The sequence below is a fragment of the Pelodiscus sinensis genome, chromosome 24 (genome assembly GCF_052426305.1).
Source record: "Pelodiscus sinensis isolate ZL-2025 chromosome 24, ASM5242630v1, whole genome shotgun sequence".
NCBI classification, from domain to species: domain Eukaryota; kingdom Metazoa; phylum Chordata; order Testudines; family Trionychidae; genus Pelodiscus; species Pelodiscus sinensis.
Window position 1 is genome coordinate 18,339,800 of NC_143075.1, and position 19,482 is coordinate 18,359,281.

Here is a 19,482-nt window from a genome sequence, read left to right on the forward strand (position 1 = left end):
AAAATAATTGTATTTCCACGGATGTATTCCTCCCAAACTTGATGTCTGCACCCTGCCGAGGTCCACCATTTGCTTCACTATGTCCCACAAATACAGCCCCACGTTTAAGACCCCCATCTTTATGGTTTACTAAGAAGGGTTTTCTGAAGCTTGTGTGTTCTGTTTGTTTTGTTTTTAAAAAAAATGTTTATTGTGTAACTAACATCTTATCTAAAACAATATTTACACTTTTTTACTCAAATAAAAAGCTCCCCCAGAACTACACAGAAAACATAACATATTTATAGATTCAATGATATCCAATTTAAAATCATATATGGGTCTGATATAATCCTGAATGTCTCTGATTGTTTTCTGAAAGTGAAATTCACTTAGTGGAGAGGACCAAAGCAAAGCTGGAACAATTTGCCAAAGGATGTAGTAGATTTTTCCATCATTAACGTTTTTTAATCAAGATTGGCTATCTTTCTAACAATTTGCTCTAGTTTCAACAACCAATTATGGGCATGATACAGAGTTCAGTGGGTGAAGTACACTACAGGGAGGTTAAATGTAAATTAACTAATTGAATAGTCAATGGGATTACCATCAACTATTTGATTAGTCTATAAAGGCACCTCCACCTTCAAACCTAGTAGGCACTCTGCCTTCTAGGCTCTTGCTACAGTTCAAAAGTGGAAGCTCTGCAGACAGCATGGGGCTTTCTTTTGAAATGTACAAGAGTCCCAGTAGGGATCTTATACATTTCAAAAGGAAGCCCCACAGGAGTGGGACCAGCGGGGGACCGCACTGGCCCCACCTTCCCTGAGGCTCCTCAGCCATTGAAATGTACAAGAGCCCTAGCAGGGCTCTTGTACATTTCTAAAGCAGAAGCGATGGAGGGGCCAATGGCAGATTCCACTGCTGGCTCTGCACTCCCTGGGATGCCTGAGCCTTTGAAATGTACAAGGGCCATGGGGATCTTGTACATTTCAAAAGCAGAAGCTCTGCAGGGATCGCAAGGGTCCAGTGGTTGAGCCCCGTGATCCCTGAGGAGCTTCTGCTTTTGAAATGTCCAGGAGTTCTGAAGAATGGCCATACTGGGTCAGATCAAAGGTCCATCTAGCCTAGTCTGCTGACAGTGGCCAATACCAGATGCCCCAGAGGGAGGGAACACAACAGGTAATCCTCATGTGATCCCTCTCCTGTCACCCATTTACAGACAAACAGAGGCTAGGGACACCATTCTGACCCATCCTGGCTAATAGCCATTGATGGACCTAACCTCCATGAGTCTATCTAGCTCTTTTTGGAACCATGTTAAAGTCCTCGTCTTTGCCACATCCTCTGGCAAGGAGTTCCATAGATTGACTGTGCACTGAGTGAAGAAAAACTTCCTTTTGTTTGTTTTAAACCTGCTGCCTGTTAATTTCATTTGGTGACCCCCTAGTTCTTATATTGTGGGAATAAGTATATAACTTTTCCTTATTCACTTTTTCCACACCAGTCATGATTTTATAGATCTCTATTATATCTCCCCTTAGTCTCCTCTTTTCTAAGCTAAAAAGTCCAAGTCTTTTTAATCTCTCTTCATATGGGACCCATTCCAAACACCTAATAATTTTTATCCTTTTCTGAACCTTTTCCAATGCCAATATATCTTTTTTGAAATGAGGTGACCACATGTGTACGCAGTGTTCAAAATGTGGGCATATCATGGTTTTTATATACAAGCAATAAGATATTCTCTGTCTTATTCACTATCCCTTTTTTTAATGTTTCCTGACATTTTATTTGCTTTTTTGACTGCCAGTGCACACTGAGTGGATGTTTTCTCTTATATATTTCAAAAGCAGAAGCCCCACAGGGAGTGCCCAGCAAAGAACTCCCTTGCTGGTCCAGTGCTTCCTGCAGCACCTCAGCCGTTGAAATGTACAAGAGCCACAGTGGGGCTCTTGTACATTTCAAAAGGCAGCTCCACAAAGCATGGAAGGAGCGTGGGACCCCTGGCTGGGCTCTTGTATATTTCAAAAGCAGAATTGCAGCAGAAGGGGCGCAAGCAGAGACTGCTTCAGTCCCCGCTTGCGCTGTTTCCGCTGTGCCTCTACCTTCCATGCCCCCCCACAGAGACAGTGCTGAGGAACTGGCTTTTAAGCCAGCTCCCCCCAGCACCAGCTCCTGCTCCCCCCCCTTGCTGCCTCTCTCTGATAGAGGCAGCAAGGGGGTGGGGAAGCAACTAGTGGCATCACTATTCAACTATCTGATAAGCTTCTGTTTATCGGATAGTCAACTAGTGTCTTACATCCCTAGTACTCTGAGCTCAGCTATGCACAAGATCAGATTAAATGATCATAAGGCTCCCTTCTGCCCTTAAAATCTAGGACATTGTTTCTCAACCAGTGGTACAAGTACCCTGAGGGATACTCGAGAGAAATCTGGGTGATACATCAGCACAACTGAAATTTGGAGAAAACTGAATTTTTGTTTTAAGTTTTACAGCCTTTATTATTGTTGTACTTTTTACACCCAAAAATTTCATCGCCCGCCCAGCTACGATTAAGTTGTTTAAACAAACATTTTGCAAAAGTAGAAAAAAAATTGTGTGTCTGAAAACTGTAAGTACTGGGGGTACTTATATATATATTTAAAGGGATACTTTATTTAAAAAAATTGAGAAACACTAATCTAGTACAGGCCTATGCACCATGTAAATCCCACCTGATTCCTATTCTGAGGCTGTGTCTAGACTGGCCACTTTTTCTGGAAAAACAGCCGCTTTTCTGGAAAAACTTGCCAGCTGTCTACACTGGCCGCTTGAATTTCCGCAAAAGCACTGATGATCTCATGTAAGATTGTCAGTGCTTTTGTGGAAATACTATGCTGCTCCCGTTCGGGCAAAAGTCTTTTTCCAAAAAACTTTTGCGCAAAAGGGCCAGTGTAGACAGCAGAGATTTGTTTTCCGCAAAAAAAGCCCTGATTGCGAAAATTGTGATCGGGGCTTTTTTGCGGAAAAGCGCGTCTAGATTGGCCACGGATGCTTTTCTGCAAAAAGTGCTTTTGCGGAAAAGCGTCCTGCCAATCTAGACACGCTTTTCCAAAAATGCTTTTAACGGGAAACTTTTCTGTTAAAAGCATTTCCAGAAAATCATGCCAGTGTAGACGTAGCCTGAGAGTTTAAATTGGATATTAGTGTTCTTTGGCAGTTTTCTGGCTCTTTGTGCATCCTGAATGGAAAGAAAGACCTGATCAAAAGCTCACTGGGATCAGTGGAAAAGATTCTTATTGACTACAGTGAGCTTTGGATGAGACCCCAATAAAAAAATGCCAATACTCTCAACTCCAAATATTCAGATTTTGAGAGTCAGACCGCAAATATTATGATATTTGTATTAAAAAACTAATAATTTTTAAAAGATATACTTTGTTTGATTTGCCTCTTGTGGTGTTTGTTTTTTTGTTAATTCTATGGCTTCTTAGGTGTGGGCGGAAGGGAGTACAATGAGATGCAAACAGATACAGCAGGAGCTGCGTTGTACAGAGCCTGGAAGGTGAATTGTTGGGGAAGAGAATGGAGGGGTGAAGGCAAAGTATCAGGCAGAAGGAGTGTTTCAGGAATACTCTGGGGAACAAGTACTTCTTATAAAGCCATAAGGAGGGAGTTTAGAGTGTTTTGTGTTTTTAAGTTTTTCTCTACCACCATGAGTGCCAGCAAATAATTTTTTTTTAAAAAAACAGATTATTGTCCTGATTCCAGTAGCTGGTGCTTTAAGAGAACACCCTGTTTCAAGGGGCTCACAGTCAAATTGCAGGAGTTGGTGACAGTGAAATGCCTTCCAGCGGAATACATGTGTTCATTCTCATAGTGCATTCTGATACTGAAGGTACAGGTCCGCTTATCCATGGTCTAATTATGCATGTTCTTGCTTACTCCTCCTCTAGATATACTTTGATTTCTGTGTTAGCTAACCTCTTCATCTAAATACTTTATAACACAAACATCTGAATTAAAAAAATCCGAAATATTCCCAGAAAATCTTGCAAATAATCATTTTGAGTTTTTCTGTACTTCCAAACCACATTCACAAAATCCTCACTCCACGATTTACATTAAGTACGCAGCTCTGCAGCAGAATTCTACATTATATTTGTATGTTTTGTGGCAATTTGTAACCCATTCTGAACAGATAATATTTGTATTGTGTGGTTGGGTTTGTTTGTTTATTTATTTAAAAGGTGAGTCCAGGTTCTGCAAGCATTTAAATGTGTGATTTTACGCATATGAGTAGTCCAGTGGAAATTAACAAGAGAACTTGTGTGTATAAAGCTTCTTTATGTTCTTAAATGTTTTCAAGATTATGGTCTTAAGCCGGGTTTAGAGAGGAAGGATGGTCTGATGCAGGGGTCTCAAACTCCCGGCGTGTGAGCAATTGCGCAATTTGGTCCAGAAGTCCTGTCAGACTGGGGGGGCGGGGGTGTGAAGGGTGGCCCTGCCACTTCCTCCAGCTGGAGATGGCCTGTGAGCTGGGAGTTTGAGACTCCCTGGTCTAGTGGTTAGGGCCCTGACTTGCAAGATCCAGTTCTTTCACAGGCTTCCTGTGTGACCTTGGGCAAAACACTTAGTCTCTGTGTATCTCAGTTTACAAATGACACTTTCTTGCTGCTCAGGAGTGTTTCAATCCATTCAAATGGTTACTAGGAACTTTGAGATCTACTGATGAAAAATAAGAGCTAAGTGGCATCATAGCAAATTACAATCTTGTTTGGGATAAACTGTTTTTAATGTTGTATTGCATTTTCCTGTCAGCATCTGAAATAACTCTTATGACTACCATTTGAAAAGCTATATACATTAGAATTTCCAAAATACCCATTTGAGTTCCTTTAATTTATTTGCCCAAATTGCCTTTACAGGAATAATAAGGCATTTGTATGGATAGGAAGAACATCCACAACTACATTAAATAAATTTAGAAAATGTAAGGGATACAACATGCCTCAAAGAATAAGCCAGCTGCCCGAGGTTATGAAGAAATTTTCCTTAATGTCAGTTTATTATAGAATTGCCCATTTTTTAGTTTTTTCTCCTTCCCGTGAAGCATCTGGTACTTCTGGAAAGAGAATAGTGGTCTAAATGGTCTGTTGCTCTCATGGTGTGTCAGTCTTTTCATTCCTATACATTGAGTAATAGCTGAGTGATAGAAATCAACACAGTGCTTTTATTTTATTATTGACAAGAGCATAAATATTCCTTGTCAAAGAGATCCATAAAATGTATTGTGTCTTTCCTCCCAAAGATAAAATCAGGGAAAACTAAATAAAATTTCCCTCTATCTGTTGACATCAGCCGAGCTCTTTTATGGCCATGTTTCAGGACAAGTATCAGAGGGGTAAAGATGTTTCAGGACAGCATCCTAATTTAAGAAAGTGTTCAACCCCATTAAAGTGTTTGCCACCTTAACATGGCAAATGTATTTAAATAGTTTCCTACATGGGAGGGTTCTTGTACATATGCAAATTTCTGAAATTGGGGCCCATGTGATTAAAGATGACTTACATGAGCAAGGTTTTGCAGAGTCAGACCCAATGCTAGGCATTCTGGAGGTATTATTTAATGGGCATAAAGGAAAGTGTATTATATGGTTGAATGTGATAGAAATGTAGCCGTGTTAGTCTGGTGTAGCTGAAACAAAATACAGGACTATGTAGCACTTTAAAGACTAACAAGATGGTTTATTAGATGATGAGCTTTCGTGGGCCAGACCCACTTCCTCAGATCAAATAGTGGAAGAAAATAGTCACAACCATATATACCAAAGGATACAATTAAGAAAAATGAACACATATGAAAAGGACAAATCACATTTCAGAACAGAAGGGGGATGCGGGGGGGGGGGGGGAGGGAAGGAAGGTAAATGCCTGTGAGTTAATGACACCTCTAATACCATTAACTCACAGACATCTACCCTTCCCCACCTCTAATATCATTAACTCACAGGCATTTACCTTCCTTCCCCCCCCCCCCCCGCATCCCCCTTCTGTTCTGAAATGTGATTTGTCCTTTTCATATGTGTTCATTTTTTAAAATTGTATCCTTTGGTATATATGGTTGTGACTATTTTCTTCCACTATTTGATCTGAGGAAGCGGGTCTGACCCACGAAAGCTCATCATCTAATAAACCATCTTGTTAGTCTTTAAAGTGCTACATAGTCCTGTATTTTATTATATGGTTGTAATTTAGTTTGTGAAATAATCTGCTCCCCTGCAATGCATTGAATCTTTGTGATCTGTGGATCTGTAATATTGTTTCATGTATGTCTATTGCATTCCAATCTAGCAATCGGATCTATGTGGACAGATCTTTCCTGTCACATTGACCATGCTGATTTCAGTGAGGCTCTATATGGTCAGAAAGTCTGCCCCCAGCCAATCCAGTTGAAGACTTTGAGCCTGACACTGTAAACTGCTTGGGATTTCCTTCATGATCAAAACAGCTTTGAGCATGCTGTCAGCTCTTACCAAATAACGTTGCAAGAAATAATACAGAGCTCCTCAACACTACTTGGGTAATGTTGTTGTATGATGCACCCGAGGTCCCTGCTTCCTGCCTTCAATCATTCCTGCTTTTTTCTTGGGGAGTGAGACTCAGAAACTAAAGAATAAATTATATCTTACTTTGCACCAAAGCAAACCCACTCCATCAATGAGGTGGCACAGGTGCATTTTGAGGGTTCCAAGGATTTAATCAGTTCTGCTGGTTGGCAGGTCCAAGCATCTATATCCTTGTATAGAAGCAAATATGAAGCTAGTATGCCTATTGTTTGCTTTTCCATCAGTTGAGAATACTCCCGGATTTTACAGCTGTGAAGCTTTAATGCAGAGTTATTATTTTACTTCTTAAACAAGATTGCTGAAAGTCATCATCTAAAATATAATACCTTTCAAGACAACAAAGGGTACTTTATGTGAAAAGCTGGTGATAAAAATTTATTTCAATTTACAGCTTAGATTATGGAAATGCTTTGGACTGCTGGGATACTTTGCTTGAGACAGGGACACCTACTTCAGTGAAACAAGTCGAATATAATCCTCAGGATCTAAGGCTGCCTGTGGGACCCATCTACACTTACCGAAGTTGGTGCAAAATCCCCAGACTAAAATTTTCAAACCTGCACCAGACTCAGTGGCCTGATTTTTCAGAGGTGCTGAGCTCCTGCAGTTCCCAATTGATAGAGCCTCACACTGAAACAAAATTTGTGTCCACGTCCATGAGCTGCAAACATGGTCCATGGATATTGGCAGATTTGCATGGCTCTACCCATTGATTTCACTAGCAGCAGGATGTGATTGTTTATCAGGTAGATTTAGCTTAAATCTGACAAAACCAGTTATACATACTTAGATCCTAACTCTAGAGACCCAAGTTGGAAAATTATTGGCATAATATCACCTCAGAGCTCTGACTTGTGGGAGGGAGAGTAGAGAGAACAGAGCTTTTTACGTAAACTCCCAAATCCTTCATTTAATGATCTGGTTGTTGAGCTTTATGGAATAAGGTTACAAACAAAGAAGCTATTGTAGTGTCATTTCTACTGTTGGTTTTATTGGTTATACTAGCAGGAAATAAAGATTAGATTTTGCAGGTGAGTATACTACAGATAAGAGTCAAGAATAAGGTAAGTTGTTTTCATTCTTTTTACAATGTGCAGAAACTTCTTGATCAAGCAAGATCTCCACGCATAAGAAAGAGTGACCTTCAGTAATTGAGGGAGTATGACTGAATTTGGTTCAAAATGGGAGAATTCATGTCCCTTGAATGTGTATCAGTCAAAAAATTAGCAGATACATTATACAGGCAGTCCCCGGGTTACGTACAAGATAGGGACTGTAGGTTTGTTCTTAAGTTGAATCTGTATGTAAGTCGGAACTGGCGTCCAGATTCAGACACTGCTGAAACTGACCGCCAGTTCTGACTTACATACAGAATCAACTTAAGAACCCCAGGCGTCCCCAAGTCAGCTGCTGCTGAAACTGATCAGCAGCTGATTCCAGGAAGCCCGGGGCAGAGCAACTCTGCCTGGGGCTTCCTGTAGTCAGCGCTGGTCAGTTTCAGCAGAAGCTGACTTGGGGACGCCTGGGGCAGAGCAGCTGGGGTGCTACTGGACCAACCCAGCAGCACCCCATCTGCTCTGCCCCAGGCGTCCTGATTCAGCCGCTGCTGAAACTGACCAGCAGCGGCTGAATCAGGACCTGGGGCAGAGCAGCTGGGGTGCTGCCGGGTTGGTCCAGTAGTGCCCACGGGCGCTGCAGGACCAATCGGCAGCGCCCCAGCTGCTCTGCCCCAGAGTCCAAAACAAAAGCCTGGTCTGCTGGGGGGGGGGAGCACACTAGCTGCGCCCCCCCCCCAGCAGACCAGGGACACGGGGAGCAGAGCCGCAGCGGCAGCGGGGTGCCGCGCCTCTGAGGCTTTGCTCTGGCAAAGCCTCAGAGGCGAGGGACCCCCGTGGCTGCGGCTTCAGACTGGGTGCCTGTGGTCTGCTGGGGACGGTCCCCAGCAGACCACAGGCTCCTGGACTGAAGCCGCAGCCGCGGGGGGGGGGGGGGGGGGGTCCCGCGCCTCTGAGGCTTTGCCAGAGCAAAGCCTCAGAGGCGCGGGGAACCGCCGCTGCTGCCGCTTCAGTCTGGGTGCCTGTGGTCTGCTGGGGACAGACTGAAGCCGCAGCCGCGGGGGGGTCCCGCGCCTCTGAGGCTTTGCCAGAGCAAAGCCTCAGAGGCGCTGGGAACCGCCGCTGCTGCCGCTCCAGTCTGGGTGCCTGTGGTCTGCTGGGGACGGTCCCCAGCAGACCACAGGCACCCGGACTGAAGCCGCAGCCGCGGGGGGGTCCCGCGCCTCTGAGGCTTTGCCAGAGCAAAGCCTCAGAGGCGCTGGGAACCGCCGCTGCTGCCGCTCCAGTCTGGGTGCCTGTGGTCTGCTGGGGACGGTCCCCAGCAGACCACAGGCACCCGGACTGAAGCCGCAGCCGCGGGGGGGTCCCGCACCTCTGAGGCTTTGCCAGAGCAAAGCCTCAGAGGCGCGGGGAACCGCCGCTGCTGCCGCTTCAGTCAAGAAGCGGCAGCAGCGGCGGTTCCCCGCGCCTCTGAGGCTTTGTTCTGGCAAAGCCTCAGAGGCGCGGGACCCCCCCGCGGCTGCGGCTTCAGTCCGGGTGCCTGTGGTCTGCTGGGGACCGTCCCCAGCAGACCACAGGCACGGGGTCTCAAGGGGCAGCAGCAACGGTTCCCGCGCTTCTGAGGCTTTGCTCTGGCAAAGCCTCAGAAGCGCGGGAACCCGCCCGGTGCCCCTGGTCTGCTGGAGACGGTCTCCAGCAGACCAGGGGCACCGGAGCAGCTTACGAACGGGGCTTTCTCGCCCCGACTTCTGGGGCGAGAAAGCTCCGTTCGTAAGTGCGGATCCAACGTAAGTCGGATCCGCGTAAGTCGGGGACTGCCTGTATCTGGAATTAGATACAATAAAGGTGAAAATGCCAACTGTGCACTCCCAGCTTCTGCAGATGGCATTTCTCCCAGGACAGTGTAGATCCTGGTCAGCTGCTCCTTTTTGGTTGTCAACCTATGGAAAATAGGTACCCTATAAATGTGACTCCCCACACCCTTCTCATGGCTGTAAAAGAGAAGGAGCTTTTTGTCTCTTCAGTGGTACCTGGATCCTATCTCCTCCCCCTTGGAATTTGTCATTCTTAGGATTTGTTTCCTGTAATACTCTGATGCTGGGTATCTGAAGAGCCCCTCAGGAAAGTTAGGTCCTTATTTAACTCTCTACAAGTTGCTAGTTTGGGCCCCTTTCCTGGCTAGGAAGATCTTTGCATTTGCTGGGAGCAAGTGAATGTTCCAGTTGCATGTCTGTTGTAATGATTTGCTCACATATGCAAGTCTGGGGCTGATAACAGAAGTGCTAAACTATGGTTTGCAAAACTACTGGCCCTTGAAATATGAGAGATCCATTAAGTTAGGGTCAGGATGACACTTCAGGGGATCAGACACTAGCATATGTTGTAAAACCACTGGACACATACAAAATGGGAAATGACTACATAGGAAAGAGTACTGTGAAAAGGGATCTAGAGGTCATAGTGGTCCACAACCTAAATATGACTCAACAGTGTAACACTGTTGCAAAAAATATCAACACCATCCTTCTGGGATGTATTAGCGGGAGTGTTGTAAGCAAGACACAAGAAGTAATTCTTTCTCTCTACTCCATGTTGATGAGGCCTCAGCTGGAGTATTTTGTCCAGGTCTGGGCACCACATTTCAGGAAACATTTGGGAAAACTGTCAAAGGTCCAAAGAAGAGCAATAAAAATTATTAAAAGTCTAGAAAACTTGATCTTTGAGGAAAGATTGAAAAAAAAAATGGAGAAAAGAAGACTGAGAGGGACATAACTGTTTTCAAAGACATAAAAGGTGGTAACAAGGAGGAAGGAGAATTGTTTTTTAACCTTTGAGGAGAGAACAGGAAGCAATGGACTTAAGCTGCAGCAAAGAAGGATTAGGTTCAGTAAGAGGCTGTGGAATCTCCATCACTGGAGATTGTTAAGAGAAGGCAAAGACCTGTCAGGAATGGTCTAGGCAATACAGGCAGTCCCCGACTTACGCGGATCCGACTTATGTCGGATCCGCACTTACGAACGGGGCTTTTCTCGCCCCGGAGCTCACGGGCGGCGGGTCGCCGCCTGTGTCCTCTGGGGCGAGAAAAGCTTCTCCCGGTCTCCCTGGTCTGCTGGGGGGGGGGGGTCCAGCAAAGCCGCTGGACCCCCCCCCCCAACAGACCAGGGACACCCGAGCAAAGCCGCCGCCTGGGCGGCTTTGCTCGTTTGCCCGGGAGCAAAGCCGCCCAGGCAGCGGGACTCCCGCCGCCTGGGTAGCTTTGCTCCTGTCCCCCTGGTCTGCTGGGGGGGGGGGGGTCCAGTGGCTTTTCTGGACCCCCCCAGCAGACCAGGGGGACAGGAGCAAAGCCGCCCAGGCAGCGGGAGTCCCACTGCCTGGGCGGCTTTGCTCCCGGGCAAACGAGCAAAGCCGCCCAGGCGGTGGCTTTGCTCGGGTGTCCCTGGTCTGCTGGGGGGGTCCAGCGGCTTTGCTGGACCCCCCCCCCCCCCAGCAGACCAGAGGGACAGGAGCAAAGCCACACGGGAGGCGGGGTCCCTCCGCCTGTGCGGCTTTGCTCGGGTCTCCCTTGTGTGCTGGGGGGGAGGGGGCGCAGTTAGTGCGCCCCCCCCCCCCAGCAGACCAGGCTTTTGTTGTGGGACGCCTTGGGTAGAGCAGCTGGGGTGCTGCTGGGTTGGTCCTGTGGGAACCTACCGGGCAGCACCCCAGCTGTTCTGTCCCAGGCTCCAGATTCAGCAGCTGTTGAAACTTATCAGGCTGATTCCAGGAAGCTGGGGGCAGAGCAACTCTGCCTCCGGCTTCCTGTAGTCAGCCACTGGTCAGTTTCAGTGGCAGCAGCTGAATCTGGATGCCAGTTCCGACTTACATACAAATTCAACTTAAGAACAAACCTATAGTCCCTATCTTGTACGTAACCCGGGGACTGCCTGTACTTAGTCCTGCCATGAATGCACTGGCCTGAACTAGATGACCTCTTGAAGAACCTTCCAGTCCTATGATTTTATAATTCTATGACTCTCTGAAAATAGATTTCTTTGCCCAAGAGTGGAGCTTTGTAACTAGCCATGTTATCTGAAGTGTGCCAGTTTTGTATTAAATGTGTAAGTGCTGTGGAGATCAGTAAGTTACATGTCTATCTTTGAAAACCATGACAGAACTCATGGGCCAGTCATAGAGATGACAAATTGCCAGAACTGATAGATCAGCAGTGTATGAGGAAAAGGACGTGAGGCACTGAGACAAACAGGAAGTCTTTTAACAATTGGGTTTTCCCAGAAAACTCTTTGCAAGCAGAAAATATCTAGCTCCCTTTTCCAAGTTACAGTGTAACCTGTACTGACCTAAATTTGATTCTGTACCGACCTAAATTTCACATGCCCGTGATGGAACCTCATCCAAGGCCAACATAGGAGCAGAGGAGTCCACTCAGTCCCTTGAGAAGCATGTTTCAGCTCCTGCCCTTCTCAATCCATACAGAAAGTAAATACTGTTTTATTATTTTGTTCGTTTATGGACTTTGGGTTCCTGTTTTGATTCTGTGGAAACACACTGAGCTACCTCAGCCTTGCATGGTCATGTTACAGAGCCAGGAGATGCATATGGGAGGGGCTTCAGTTCCCACAGAGATAGGGACGTGAATCATGGTGATCACCACCCTTGAAGAGCGAAGGGAATTTAAATAGTAGCAGTTACATCAACTAGGACTTGAAATTGCTTATTTCTGAAATCAATTCAGTTCTGAATCAGGGGGAGGCCTCCTCCCCCTTTGCAAACAAACTCAGGCTGCCTTGGGATAATAATTGATCAATGATTCTTTTTAAACAGAGAGTTTAAGGTCAGAAGATCACCCAGATCACGTCAGACCAGTATCTCGCAGGTCTCTAATGCCACCCAGCCAACCACACGCTAAACCTATCATCTAGAATTAGACCAAAATATCACTGCCTTTAAGAGACTAACCTGTAGTGTGCCCCAGGCAGGGAATAGGTTAAACTCAGGTGCACTATTACCTATGGCCCTGCAATGGCAGAGAATTGATGAGATGAGATGTACCCATATGATCCTAGCAGATGACCTGTGTCCTACATAGCAGCAAAAGGCAAAAAAGCCCCCGAGATCACTGTAAGTCTGCTCTGGGGGAAATTTCTTTCCCGTCCCACCCATGGTGATCGGTCCCATTCTGCACTTCCTTATGAGAAATTGTCAGATGGATGCTCTTTGTACACATCTGAAACTCCCAATCTGATTAAAGCCAGCCAGCCACAACAGACTACCTTAAAGCTTGCCTTTGCCGACTTAGTCTAACTCTATACTGTACCCATTTTGCGCAAGAAATATGCAAATGAGGCTAAGCGTGGAATATCGCCAAGCCTCTTGCACAAAAAGTGGGTGTTCATTAATTATGCAAACGAGGCCACACTTAGCCTCATTTACATAATTATTGGGCAAAACAGGTGCAGTATAGACATAGCCTTAGATCCTCATCCAAAGCCCAGGAAAGTCAATGAGAGTTTCTGTTGACTCCATTAGCTTCAAATCAGGCCCTTACTGCTTTGCTCAGCACACATAATGTCTACCTACAGGTAACATTTTTCATATCTCAACTGACACACCTAGCCACAGGTAGTACCCAACTAGGAACATGCCTGACTTTAACCAAGTTAGTGTTTACAACATTCTTACATCTTTCTTACCAAATCAGGGCCCTAATGCTGTGTTTTGTGGTTTAAAAACCTACTTGCATATATGAACCCACGCTTTTACCACTTTAAGGGCAGGTCTATACTACAAGGACAGATCCGTCTAAATTACACAATTTGAGTTACGTTAGTTGTGTACCTCAAATCAACATAGCTTAGATATACTTCCTTCGAGGGGGTTGACAGAAAAAACTCTCATGTTGACTCCCTTTACTCATTTCATTCTGCTAGAGCAGTGGTCCCCAATGCGGTGCTCGCGGGCGCCATGGCGCCCGCCAGGGCATTTATGTGCACCCACCGAAACATCTGGGCTGGCCCCGCCCCCGGCGTGTGGCACATGCGTGGTGCGGGCCCTGGGCGTGTGGCCCCTGCTCCGGGTGCGTGGCACATGCACGGTGCCAGCCCTGGGTTCAGGGTGTGTGGGCGGTCCCCACCCCCGGGCATGCGGCACATGCGTGGCCCCATCCCCAGAAGCACGGCGCGTGAGCGGCCCCGCCCCCGGACGCCCGGCACGTGAATGGCCCCGCCCCTGGGCGCCCGGCAGCCATGAAAGGTTGGGGACCACTGTGCTAGAGAGTACTGGAATCAATAGGAGAATTATCAGTGGTCAGTTTAGTGGGTCTTTACTAGGCCTGCTAAATCAACCACCAATGGATTGATCACCACAGCATGGAGCCACCCCATAGTAGAGACAAGCCTTAAGCATCCTAAATGTTTGAAAATCTACCTCCAGTAATCACAACAGGAAAGTCAGGTAAACAACAAAAATCTTCCTTTTAATCAGAGGCTGTAACTGAGCTGAACTTTCTGAAGTGAATAACATGCTTCCAGCATAATGAACAGAGGGCTGATTTGGTTCTGGGGAGCATCAGGTGTACAAATTCCCAGACTTCAATAAATAGTCACTGTGATAGGTGGCAGGGCTTTTGCAAATTTTGTGGTTTGCCTGTGTGAGGCATATGCTTCATTTAGTTTACAATGAGCCCAGGTCCTTTGCAGCTTGAAGTGTATTTCGAATCTGTTGTATAAAGTGTAAATAATTACTGGTGTTGTGAAAACACTTGATAAGTGTTGAAGGTGAGGACAAGGTGAAGACCGAAGCCATCTGGAGTGTGTTTTGTACATTATCACACCATTGGGTAAACGTGTTTTGGCAGACTTAATCAAACACAGAGCCAAGAAGTTCAGTCACTGAAAAGGCAAATCTATCACTCGTTTTCCTCACCACTTTCAAATACCATCTTTTTTTTTTCTTATTTTGATGGGCAGGTGTGAAACTAGCTGAGGAGCAGAAGTGGAGCCGGCAGGCTTGGCGATACTCTGGATGGCTAAACAAGCTGATGCAAAGGAGCCATGTGAGCTTGTGGGCAAACAGCTGGGTGAACCTGGAAGGTTTGCATATGCAGCACTCTGCGGGATCTCCCTGGCTTGCTTGTTTCCTGAAAAGGAGCAAAGGTACGAAGGTGGATGGAGCAGTTTTTGTGCAGTAGCTGAGACAGAGTCTGATAACAAGCCAACCATGTGCATGGGATAGATTAGATTAAATAAAAAAAAGCACCAAGCAGGCACTTGTGACTGCACGAGGCTGTCTTTCCAAAGGCCAAGGAGGACAACCCTTAACCATGCCACTGGATTAGGCTGGTTTAATCAGAGCTTTTAAGCCAAATTGTTTGAAGTGCTGAAGCTTATGGTAATTGAAGCTCCACACAGGATCAGACCCTTTGTTTTTGAAGCTGTATCCCTGATTTAGGAAAGGCCTCAGCCTATAATCTCAGCGAAATCTTACAAAGAAAAGCATTCTTGTGAGTTTTCCCCGGTGAAATCTTGCAGGAGTTTGTCATGTCCAGGATAACAATGTCCTGTTCTGTACAGTCAAGAATAAAACATGGAGATAAATCTTCCCTTAATCTCCTGGATTATCAGGCTGTCTGAGTTGTGTCTCTTCAGATTCTGAGTCAGGACAGTGAGGATTGCATTCTGCTGATATAGAGACAGGAACACTATTCTTCCCTGTGAGCATGCCCATTCACGGCTAGGGTTGCCAAGTAGACCCTGCTAAAAAAACGGACACGCTTGTCGGGGGGGGGGGGGGTTGGAGCTGGCCAGGAGGGGGGCGGGAAGCAGAGCTGGGGGGGGCGGGGGCTGTGGGGCTGGAGGGGAGGATGGAGGGGCCTGGAGGAAGGGGGGAGGGAAGCAGAGCTGGCGGGGGAGTCTCCGGAGGCTGGCCGGCAGGAAAGGGGGGCCCGGAGGAAGGGGGGGCGGGAAGCAGGGCTGGTGGGGAGAGGTGGTCCGGGGGCTGCAGGGCTGGCCAGCAGGAAGAGGGGGCGGGAAGCAGAGCTGGGGGAGGATCAGTGGCCAGCAACAGAGAGAGCCCTGGCCCCAGCTGGCCACTCTCTTCCTAGTGCAGCTGTCCCCCTGTGGTCACTCTGTGTTGTAGGTGTTTACTGGACATGAGGAGTAACAGTTCATTCGAGGGAAGGGTTTTGGATCAGTCTACCGCGTCTACCTGCGGCAAGTTGAATCATGTGACCAGCATTTTAAAATGGCGACTGGCCGCGAATATGCTAATCAAGCACAGGATATTTAAATCCCGCGCTTCATTAGCAACTTCTGTATGCTTCATTTGCCTCCCTAGTTCAAACTGAGGGCAAGTGTAGACATACCCTTATAGTTCTGTGTCTAACATACACTGTCTCTCTCTCTCTCACACACACACACACTTATATCTCACACACACACACACACACACACACACACACACACACACACACACACACACACACACACAGTTCTATGTCTAACATACACTGTCACCTTTAAAAAGTGATTTACAACTTTTGCTTAACAGTCCAGGACATATTTTATACTCCTAAAAAGATTTATTCTTTGTTTTCATCATCTTCCTTTATTAAACTGAAGCAGAAAACCTGAAGGCTAAAGCTGTGCCTTGAGAGTCTTTCAACTCCTAAAGTCTAAAATGAAGGTGATTTAGGATAGAGCTGATGATGAATGTTTGATTCGTATTGCTTGTGTTGTCATGCAGCTCCTTTAGGATGGAGTTTATTGAAGACTTGGTGAAATGGCTAGAGCTGTCAGACGCCGTCTTGCCTGCTATGACTGCATTCGCCAGTGGTTTGGGTGGCGAGGGCACAGAAACCTTTGCTCAGATTTTACTGAAAGATCCAGTCTTGGAAAATAATCCAGTCGTCATTACACAAGTAAGTTCATCTCTTCCTCTCTTCCACTTGGCTTGAGCTTCCTGTTTGTTGTTGAAATTCTCTTTCTGTACAATTGGGTAAAGTAAATCCTGATTCTATATGCATTTAAAACATCTGGTTGCCTTCTGTTTAAAAAAAACAAGGACAGGGGGCTGAGAGATAGAGTGACTGACTTTCCGCCCCCTCCATTAATTCATCTCTCTCTAGTGCAGGACTACTCAGCTTTGGAAGGTCCGGCGGTTACAATGATACTCACAGCACATGCCAAGGGCTGCAATTTAAATGTGGTTGCATATACAAGCAAATATATATGCAAATATATGCAAATAGCTTCTTTCACACTAACAGGTATGAATACAAAGATTAAGGCAAGACTACATAGCACACAGGCCCCGTTTAAGTCAGTTCTGATGATATTAATAAAATGCAATATTTACATGATTTCCACCCATATGACAGCACTTTTAATGAGCAATGACAGTCTAGGAATTTAACTACTAAAATGCATATCAACAGAAGACCATTATATTACTACTAAATCGACCCTTGGTGCGTTGTCGCTGGAGAGTCAGTCAGGCTGTAGTGTAGATATAACCACAGTTCTGATGGGACAACTATTCACCTTTTTGCTGCTGCCGTGCTACTGCTCTTCTGTTACCAGGGCCGGCCCACTACATTTTGGCACCTGAGGCGGGGAGCTCAAATGATGCCCCCCCCCTCGCTTGTGCTAAAACTTTGAAAGGTCTCAATTCTGCCTTCTTCCTGTTCTACTCCTCTCATGGTACTGCTCTGCTACCTCCATGTGCACCAGCAGCAGACTCAATTTTCTACACTCTGGGTTCTAGTGGCGCCCCCCCCCCCCACCCTCCTACAGTCTGGTACCTAAGGCGGCCGCCTCAGTTCGCCTCATGGTAGGGCCAGCCGTCTGTTACCCTCCTCCCCGTTTACATTTGACTATATCAGTGGAACATTTAAGGCAGGTCTACACTTAAAAAGCTGCACTTGAGTGAAGACCTAACTGCACCAACAGGAGAGCCCCTCTGTAACCTCCTTACATCAATGTAAGTTCGTAATGAAATCCTAACTTAGACATGAGGGGTCTGGCTCACATTTACGTGAGACCTTTTACACAGCTCAGGCAATTTAAAGGCCTTACAGGAAGCATAAATTACAGTTACAGCCTAGTATCAGAGGGGTAGCCGTGTTAGTCTGAATCTGCAGAAGTGGCGAGGAGTCCTGTGGCACCTTATAGACTAACTGAAGTGTAGGAGCATAAGCTTTCATGGGCAAAGACCCACTTTGTCAGATGCATGTAGTGGAAATTTCCAGAGGCAGGTATAAATATGCAGACCAGAATCAGGCTGAGGTGGATCCAATCAGGGAGGATGAGGCCCACTTCTAGTAGCTGATCTGGAGGTGTGAATTCCAAGAGAGGAGAAGCTGCTTTTGTAGTTAGCTAGCCATTCACAGTCTTTGTTTAATCCAGAGTTGATTGTGTCAAACTTGAAGATGAATTGTAGCTCAGCAGTTTCTCTTTGAAGTCTGGTCCTGAAGTTTTTTTGCTGCAGGATGGCTACCTTTAGATCTGCAATTGTGTGTTCAGGGAGATTGAAGTGCTCCCCTACAGGTTTTTTTATGTTGCCATTCCTAATATCTGATTTGTGTCCATTGATTCTTTTATGTAGGGACTGTCCAGTTTGGCCGATGTATATAGCAGTGGGGCATTGTTGACACATGATGGCATATATTACGTTAGTAGATGTGCAGGAGAATGAACCAGTGACAGTATGGCTGATCTGGTTAGGTCCTGTGATGGTGTTGCTGGTGTATATATGTGGGCAGAGTTGGCACTGAGGTTTGTTGCATGGATTGGTTCCTGAGTTAGAGTTATTATGGTGCTGGTGAGAATATGCTTCAGGTTGGCGGGTTGTCTGTGGGCAAAGACAGGCCTGCCTCCCAAGGCCTGTGAATGCGAGGGATCGTTGTCCAGGATGGGTTGTAGATCACAAATGATGCGTTGGAGAGGTTTTAGCTGAGGACTGTAGGTGATGGCCAGTGGTGTTCTGTTGGTTTCTTTCTTGGGCTTGTCCCGTAGCAGGAGGCTTCTGGGTACACGTCTGGGTCTGTCAATCAGTCAGATATCAGCATAACAGGGGTGTGAATAATATGTCATTCAGAGGCATACAATAGAGACTCTTCTTGCATGTCCAGGGGGTTTGTGTCTTTGATTCAAATAGGGCAGTGAAATATAGGAGTCTCCTCACCTCAAAAAAGATATTTTGGCCTTGGAAAGGGTTCAGAAAAGGGCAACTAAAATGATTAGGGGTTTGGAACGGGTCCCATATGAGGAGAGGTTAAAGCGACTGGGACTTTTCAGTTTAGAAAAGAGGAGACTGAGGGGGGATATGATAGAGGTCTATAAAATCATGAGTGGTGTGGAGAGGGCTGATAAAGAAAAGTTATTTATTAGTTCCCATAATAGAAGAACTAGAGGACACCAAATGAAATTAATGGGTAGCAGGTTTAAAACTAATAAAAGAAAGTTCTTCTTCACACAGCGTGTAGTCAACCTGTGGAACTCCTTGCCAGAGGAGGCTGTGAAGGCTAGGACTATAATAGAGTTTAAAGAGAAGCTGGATAAATTCATGGAGGTTAGGTCCATAAAAGGCTATTAGCCAGGGGATAAAATGGTGTCCTTGGCCTCTGTTTGTCAGAGGCTGGAGAGGGATGGCAGGAGACAAATCGCTTGATCATTGTCTTCGGTCCACCCTCTCTGGGGCACCTGGTGCTGGCCACTGTCGGTAGACAGGATACTGGGCTAGATGGACCTTTGGTCTGACCCAGTACGGCCGTTCTTATGTTCTTATGTAGGAGTCTTAGCTACTGATCTGGTGTTTCTGAGGTAAGTTTTAGAGTAGTTGTATTT

At 46.1% G+C, this 19,482-nt stretch overlaps 1 protein-coding gene across 2 annotated transcripts in view; it reads left to right on the forward strand.

Annotated features, from left to right (window-relative positions):
• The window catches only part of TMCO4 (transmembrane and coiled-coil domains 4), a 101,053-nt gene that overhangs the window by 702 nt on the left and 80,869 nt on the right, over positions 1–19,482 (forward strand). For both annotated transcript variants that reach the window (XM_075906593.2, XM_075906592.2), the window contains exons 2-3: positions 14,608–14,793; positions 16,382–16,556. In XM_075906593.2, coding sequence (XP_075762708.2) covers positions 14,663–14,793; positions 16,382–16,556 — 306 coding nt within the window. In that variant the 5' untranslated portion in view covers positions 14,608–14,662. The remainder of the gene's footprint in view (positions 1–14,607; positions 14,794–16,381; positions 16,557–19,482) is intronic.